The 8,267-nt window shown below is 38.2% G+C and overlaps 1 protein-coding gene across 1 annotated transcript in view; it reads left to right on the top strand.

Annotated features, from left to right (window-relative positions):
• Positions 1 to 8,267, top strand: part of NSMAF (neutral sphingomyelinase activation associated factor) — a 28,767-nt gene that overhangs the window by 961 nt on the left and 19,539 nt on the right. Inside the window, exons 5-10 of the mRNA XM_014312015.2 lie at positions 2,321 to 2,371; positions 4,794 to 4,865; positions 5,229 to 5,276; positions 5,402 to 5,454; positions 5,965 to 6,094; positions 7,790 to 7,861. Of these exons, the coding sequence (XP_014167490.1) occupies positions 5,256 to 5,276; positions 5,402 to 5,454; positions 5,965 to 6,094; positions 7,790 to 7,861 (276 nt within the window). The 5' untranslated portion in view covers positions 2,321 to 2,371; positions 4,794 to 4,865; positions 5,229 to 5,255. The remainder of the gene's footprint in view (positions 1 to 2,320; positions 2,372 to 4,793; positions 4,866 to 5,228; positions 5,277 to 5,401; positions 5,455 to 5,964; positions 6,095 to 7,789; positions 7,862 to 8,267) is intronic.

The following is an 8,267-nucleotide window of genomic DNA, read 5'->3' as shown; positions in this document are numbered from 1 at the left end:
GGTTCAGCTTTGTGAAAACTCTGGACTGTGCTGTGTGTCCACCAAGTAGTTTTCAGAAGGTGTCCTGAAATACTGTCTTAAAGTTTCAGTTAAGGGTTGTGGTTGTGGATGTATTCATTCTTAGAGTTAATCAAGGGGATGCACTTTAAATTTTGGTAAATTGCAGTTGATAGGTGTTCCAAAGCTGTAAAAGTTAAAAGAAAAAAAAATTAAAAAAAAAAAAGTTCATGTGTTCCTTTCAGGATAGAACAGAGTTGAGGCAGGAAATAAAATTTTAAATAATCTTGTTTATTTCTAAAATCTGTCTTCACCAGCATCCAAAATTGATAGCCTTGCTAAGTTATGTGCTGTTGCAGTCAAAAACAAACTCAGGCTTTTAATATTGTCTACGCCAGAGAAGTTTGTGGTTTGTATTGTAGTTACCAGTATATTTAATTTCATTTTGAAACTGCTTCTGTGAAAAATACTGTGTAATCTCTTTCTTGAGTCGGCAGGTTTTCTGTGTACTGAGTGATTTTTAAAAACGTATTTCTAACTCCTCCAGGCAAAGCTTCTGCTGTACATCATTACTCTATGTTGTGAAGAACAAGGGATTATAAGAAGCATCTTGTAGGAAAGAGGAATTAAGTTTTAAGATGGCAAGTGTGGTTAGCAACCCCCACTCATCCATTTGTAGCTTGCCAGTCATCTTCCTATCTCTGAGGAAACGTTCTGAAATACTTGGATGGCATCATAAATGCTGGTATTTTGTATAAAAGGCATATGGACTTCCAAGTGTCAAGTAGTCACTAGTTGTAATTATGACAGATCATGATGTAATTAAAAATATGGGGTTTTTAAGTAGAATTTTGGCCTTGCAGGAAACCACACATAGGGAATACTTGGAACATCTTCAACATCTTTGCCTTTTAGAATCAGAGAAAGCTGTTAGTGCATAGCTGGATAAGCAGCTTTTCCTTATGTAACAGACAACTTAGAACTAATGGCTTCAAAATATAGTAAATGGGAATAATAATTTGATATTATTTTAGTCTTTTTTCTTGAAATACGAGATTAATACAGCATGCGTAGCTTTGCTCAGCTTACAAGTAAAGAAAACCAAACCATTCTGTCTACTTATGTAATGTAGAGTACTCAGTATAGTTATCCTGCAGAAGAACAATGAATGTGAAGCAGATTTCTCATTCTGATTCTCCCATGTCTTGATTCAGGTCTGTACATGATGATGTCAGATAAAAGGCACTAATTACCATTGTTTTTTAATGTAGCACTTAGAGAGGCACAGTGAGCTTATGGGCTTCCAAGCCTGCCACTTGCTTTGTTCTAGCTGGATGTTTCTTGGAGCGGTCATGGGGTGAAGGTTGGCTCTGCTGTCAGCTGGTGGGAATGGGGAAGACTGTATGTAGCAGCCAGAAGGATTCTGAATTAATCTGGGAGTGTAGAACCACAGGTATGCTACCTATGGGAAGAAAACTGAGGCGCTGGGAAGGGACCTGTGATCATCCAAGTTTCTTGGACCAGGAGTGGAACACAGTAGGTTATGCAGTTGTCACCCCAGGACAGCAGTCCAGTGTATTTTGTTTAGTTCAGAACCAGTCCTGAGCTTAGGCCTGAGATTCAGCAAATTTGAGCCTTCTCTACAGACAGCAAAACCATAACTTATTTCTGGCTTGCTGCCCTTTTGATGGTGAATAGTAAAGCACAGCGTACAAATTAGTGTGTTACCAGGCAGGTCTTTTTATAGGAATTGTGAGAATGTTCTGAAGAAGAAGGGTAGTTTTATGTGGGTTTTGGAGAGGAAAGACATTCTCAGAGATGAGGCTAGCACCAGAGAAATAAAACTGTTCAAAAGCATGGTATTGGATGAGGGAGGAAATCTGGCATTCGTTGTGGTTGGAGCTGGAAGTGAAATGTTTAGCAGCAGAAGAAAGGCATTCATTTGAGAAAGTTTGCACAGGGTGTGTTGCGTGTTGCCAGTCTGGAGTAATTCCTGTTTGGGCAGAACCTTGAGCCACTAAAAGAGGGGAAGGATCTGCCCCTCTGAATGTACCTCCTTGGAGATCATATGATTAGGATAAAAGCCCACTAATCAACTGTATAAGTAAGCCTCTGAACAAAATTGGACTCTAGCCCTCCTTGCAGTTAGCTGATGTAAAAGCTCATTGTTTTTCTGAAGTTTATCTGGGGTAGTTAAAGCAGGATATTACAACTCAGTGTTTTGCTTGCTTAAACAGTGTTCTTAGCTTTGTATTTACTAGTACTTCTGATTAATTATATTATTTTTTAAGATGTGAATCTGTAATGTCTGTTATTCTTTCAGGTTTTTCTCATTAAAGAAAGAAATGTTATTGCACCCTATAAAACAATAAGAGTAAGTACATATTTTTTCACTGCTCTTAGCAAACTGGAGTTTTGTAAGGATTTATGTTTATTTCTGAAAGAGTAAGATAATTATCATTTGAGAAATATGACAGTGAAGCTTTTAAAAAAAGTATTTTTAAAAAAATATTGAAAAAGCATGTCTGAATTCTTCTGTGATGGCTTTCTGATACTTCTTGGAGGACATGCTGCAGACTTGACACTTGCTATTTATCTTGATGTGCAGCTCTATGGGCTCAACAGTCAGAGCTATCAGCTGACTGCATCCTGGCTAAGTGGCTTCTCCTCAGTTCTGCTCAGACTGAGATTGCTGAGATTCTGCTCAGATGAGAGATTGTTAATTGGTATTTCCCAGCTGAGTGTTTCTCAGTTCAAAGAAATGGTGGATAAGGCTGCTCACAGCAGAAATTGGAGCTTGCTCCTGACTGCTTTCTGCTGATGGGATTGGTCTGCTCCGATTCTGAGCATGGAGGATTCAAGGCATACAAGTAAGGGTTCTTTGCTTAATTGTGAGATTAGTTAAGACACAAATGCAAAACTTTTATTTTTCACAGTTAATTCACTTTTTGCCCAAGTGAATTAGAAAAAGATAGAATTATATTTCTCAATGTTTTTGTTTAAGTAGGAAACTTCAAGAATGATGGAGTCTATAAATCCGTATTACTGTAGTGGACAGCAAAGAGACAAGAGAGGATCTCTGTTCTCTCAACAAGTACTTTGGGTTGGTTTTGTGATTAGATCTGCCTCTGAAATAGGACTTAAAAGGTTTTTTTCTGTGGTTTTTTTATTCTGATAATTCTTCATGTGTTGAACCTATTTTGTCTTCTAGTCCTTCTATGAGCTGTTTTGCAGACATGTGCAAGATTTATTAAGTATCAGACAAATACCTTATCTCATTGCCAACACAGTGGAAAAGGAAAGAATCAGAAGGGTTGTTTGGAAAGCTCTTCATTTCATTTTCTTCTAAGTTATGATTCATCCACAGCTAAAACATTTCTGACAGTTAACCATTACAATTTACTTTGCTGAAGTGCAGCTTTTTCTCTGCATTTTAAAACAAGAAATTTAATTCACCTTCAATCTTTTCTGATTTTTTTTCTGTTGCTGCTAGATATCTTCTACTTGAATTGTTGCCAGTTCCATATGTCACTGAGTGCTGGAATTGAGTAATACTTTTTATCTTCCATGTCTTTCTTTGATTGTTTCAGATCAATTACAAAATACTGAGCTCTTGTCTTTGAATATGGCTGGAGAGCTAGAGAGACAACTGCTCACATAAACTGTCACATTGTTGGCTGTAAGCAATACTTGTAGACCATTCACTAGGATTTCTGAGAGCTGTGTTTTTTTCCTGTTGAAGAAAAACAATGGTCTGGGTGAAATGTTGCAGTGCTTTTATCTAAATTGCTACTGAATTTAATATCTCCCTGTAATGCAGTTCCATTTGCTTTTTGAAGCATGCTTTCCTCTTGCATTGCTGTCAGTTCAGCTCAGATCACATACATTACACTGAAGATCATCTAGATTTTCATGTCTTCCTTCCTTCAGTTTAAAATTAATCCAGTTGTATCTACTGACCGATGTCTTGCTTTAGTCTTACTGATCACTTTGTTGCTTTTTTTAAAGTCTGGCCTGAGAAATCACAAAACGCTACAGAAACATGTTGATATACTGCATTCAGGGGTCATGAAAGTATTCAACAGCCTTTGCTAAATATGAGTTGTGAGTAAAGCTAGTGCCAGTCGATCCATACACATACTTTTAATATACTTAAGTAAAAGCAGGACTGTCTCCTATAAAATTACTCTTAAGAAAGCTGGGAAAACTTCGTAGGAGAAAAATTAGTATGCCACATAAGCTGGTTGATATGTTAGTGAGGCTTTTGTGAATGACTAGTCAAAATAGACTGTGACTGGATTTGGGATCTTTTCAGCTCAAAAGTACTTATGTAGATGAGGGTGACTAACTTTTTTAGCCTAGTCTTCAAAGATTTGATGGGCTGGTGTCTTTCATCTATAAGAAATACAGTAGCTGTTTAAAATGTAACATGTCATTTGCTAGTTCTATATGTGCACATGTTTAAAATAGATGTTAAAATAGGCAGAACAGGTACGACTTTTCATTTATTGATGTTTGCACTGCATTAACTTATTCACTTCAGAGCTGTTGTGCTGTATTGTATTAAACAACACTGCACAGAGAGTTTTCCCCAGGGAAGATATATTTCTAAAGAAAAAAGATCAACATCTGCTTTTGCAATCTTTGACATATAGCACAATCTTTAATAGCATTGTTTTGCTGGGTTTTAGAGTTTTATTATTTAGGGGTCTTTAGTTTTGTTTACTTTAATTTTATTTTTTTTCCACTGAGTTCTATTTGAAATTAATTCGTAGTAAATGTACTTTTAATTTTAGGGTAGAACAGAACACTTATTCCAACTGGATGTTGTTTGGAAAGTAGGAGATGTTGTGCAAACTCTACATCAGGTATGTGGCTGTTTGATATCCTTGCATAGTTCATCACAGCATCTTTTGATTTTTAGTGTAGAGTTTTATTTGTACTCAAGGTGAAAACCTTGGATTATCTATTTTTAAAATGTGGACTTGAACACAGCAGCTAGTTCTGACAGCTGTTGTAAGTGACCCATATTAGCTCTCTGTATGCAGGGTAGTGCTAAGCAAAGTAGTAACATGGCAGTAGAAGTGAATAAATATTTCCTACTTTAGAAAGAAATCGTAATAGATCTTTTAGTATGCCATCACCAAGAGTGCTAAAGCCCCTCCTGTTTTGTTGACTTCTGAGCTGTGTGGGACATCTCTGTGCAATTTCACTTAAAGCTCATTGTTTAGCTTTACAGGGCTTCTTGTTTAGATAAGATGGGAGATCAAGCTGCCATGGTGAGTATCTGATTATTTCTAATATCCGTGCTTAATAATGAAATTGTGATATCGCTGTTTAATAATTAACTTCTCATTGCATTTGAATCAGATACCATATTAACTTTTCTTTCCTTCCACATTAGATAACTGCTATATTACAATCACGCTTGGCTAGAACTTCATTTGATAAATTCAGGTACTTTTCTAATCACTTTCTACTGGGAAATCGTTTTCATCTTGTTGGTTGATTAGTCTACTGCACTGATAGTTAGATGGCTGGTTGAGTTAGTGTAAGTTCTCAAATTCAGACAGTTCTCTTCTTAGTATTTTGAAGCACCTGGAATGTAGAGTGGGAAATTCTGTGTTGAGAAGATGAATGTGTTACTTTGTATCCAAAATGTTTCCTTTCTCTGTGAATTTGTTGCAATTGGGCATCAGTATATGCCAAATAAAACTATAGTTCTAGAGAAGTCAACTGCCTTACTGCCCTGAGACTGGAGCAGAATGTAGCAGTGTTCCTTTCTGGAGTGCCTCTCAAAGTGGTGGTCCCAAAAAAGAACTTTATTCCTGTGTAAAATAGGCTTAGTGAAGTCCCCATTCTGATGTCCCAAAGCTATAAGCTAACTAAAACCTTTCTAACTAATTTAAGGGTACCTCTACCAAAGTAAGAACTGGAGGTAAACTTACTCCTTTTCTTCACTTGTAGATTTCAAAGCATTTCTGAAACGCTGCATATGGAATGTAAAGCAGAAATGGTGACGCCACTGGTGACTAATCCAGGGCATGTGTGCGTTAGTGATGCTAACTTGTACTTCCAGCCTCTTAATGGATATCCTGTAAGTGCCTCATAGATGGTCTTGCTTACAATGTGAGCACGCTGCCCTGCTAGTGGACAGTTTTAATTCTCTGTACTTTTTCTCTGAAATGCACATAGAGCACATCTCCAAGGCGACTCTTTTCAGTTCTTTTTAGAAGGTCATTAGTTTTCCTTTGATCTCTGCTGCATTCAGCGTATCTCTCTGAGGCTTCATTCTGTGCTAACTTGCTTAAAGTTTACCTCCTACTGAAAAAGCACAAAATGTCCTTTGCTCATTCTCTATTAATATTTGAAGATCACTATTTGTTACATTTCATTTAAGATAAATTTCTCAACCTTAGTCTGATACCGTTCCAATTTAGTGAGAGCTTTATATACAAGTAGTTTACTTTGGGAGCTCTTAGCTAGGTTTTCTATTAAACTGACCATTTCTTTCTCTGGAGGAAAACTGAGTGTGTGTTGCAGATGGATTATTGCTTCAGAACTTTGTCACAGAAACAGAAGTGATCGTCTCAGCAGGCCACTGACTTTGCTATGATTCTGTGAAATACCTTTAGTATGGACATGGCAGTAGCACAATCACCAGAAAACTTTAATTCTCAGATTTTTTTTTTTTCCAATTTGCTTGTCAGCATGTGAGATTACATCAGCAGCCCTGGTGCTGCTCCAGCTGAGTTTGACTGGTCCTGCAGGCTGGTGGAGTGCAGTCTGGCCAGGGATGAAGTACCAAGATAGACCCATCCTCTAATCCTAATGCTGAACTGCCAGTTCCCTCCTCAGGGCTGAGGACTGGAGCATTCCTCTTGTGCTCTCATCTGATGGTACCCTGTGGGGAAAGAAGGGAATCTGCCTGATTTGAGTGCCTTAAGGACAAGGAAAAGACAAGCAGAAGATTCAGTGGAGTCTGGGGACTCAGACACAGGGAAAATAAAGGGAAAGCTCTGAGTGCTCTGAAAGGAACATTGAATTAGAGAGATCATGTCTGACAAGAGGAAGGAATGTTTGAAACTAGTACAGAGAATGGAAAAGGGAATTTTGACATGGAGGAATTTGGGGAACAGACTTTATAGCAGGGCCTTTTGCCATAGGCCAAGGTTAATAGTGGCGCAGGTTGTCCAGAGAGGTGGTAGATGCCCCATCCCTGGAAATATTCAAGGTTAGGTAGGACCACACTCAGAGTAACCTGGTCTAGTTAAAGATGTCCCTGCTCACTGCAGTGGAGTTGGACTAGATAGCCTTTAAAGGTCCCTTCCTACCTGAATTATTCTGTGATTCGGAGGTGCTGGAAGTAAGTCCAAGCAAGGAAAGGGAGTTTCAGGGGGATAGCGGTGCCATTCTGGTTCCACCCGCCAGGTGGCACCGTTGGCACGGTTTGTCCGGCAGCCCAATGGGTTCCCTTTGATAGAGTTCGTCGTGTTCTGCTTCTCTGGTGCATGAGCACTGCTGCTGGTGACAGACCAGGGGTAATGCACTGCTGCTTACTTATTCCTAAACTGCTCTGCTGCTCAGGCAAAAACCAACAGCAAAGACAAGCTTCCTCTTTCTAACATAACTGCTTAGCATCACTATTCCACTGCTACAATAACATGGATGGGTATTATTTTCATATTGCTAATATCTGTAGTCAAGAAAAACTTCAAATTTTCTGAGGAGGGTTAGATAGAAGAACATAAACCTACTAGAATGTCGCCATTTTTTCTTCCCCCTCCCACAGAAACCAGTAGTACAAATAACACTGCAAAATGTGTGTCGCATCTATAAAAGAAGACATGGGCTGATGCCACTGGTAAGCTCAAGTATTTATTTTATTTCATTGTCTTGCTGTATATATGGTTTCTTAAAGAGACCAGCTGTAACAGTCTGCATCATTAGGTAAAAGCCATGTGTTCTTAAACTCTGTATTAAATAGTGAACAGTACTCAATGATGCTTTCTGGTTTTTTAAGTGTTTCCTTTTCCTGTGCTGTCAAAAAAGATGAAAACAGAGTAAATTCTGACAAGGATGAAAAACTTCTTTCATAAGCAGTCAGCATAGGAGAAGGGAGTACCATTAGGGAGCAATTAATTCCATTTATCTCAAGCACCTATCATGGGACAGAATGAATTTCTCTCTCTTGGTGTATTTTCTCTGGATTGATTCATGGAGGAAGTTTTGTCACTGCTTCATATTGAGACTAATGTGGAGTGATGATT

Source organism: Geospiza fortis, unplaced genomic scaffold, assembly GCF_000277835.1.
Source record: "Geospiza fortis unplaced genomic scaffold, GeoFor_1.0 scaffold53, whole genome shotgun sequence".
Lineage (NCBI taxonomy): Eukaryota > Metazoa > Chordata > Aves > Passeriformes > Thraupidae > Geospiza > Geospiza fortis.
Note: the sequence above shows the minus strand (reverse complement) of the source record. Positions and strands in the feature narration are given on the sequence as shown.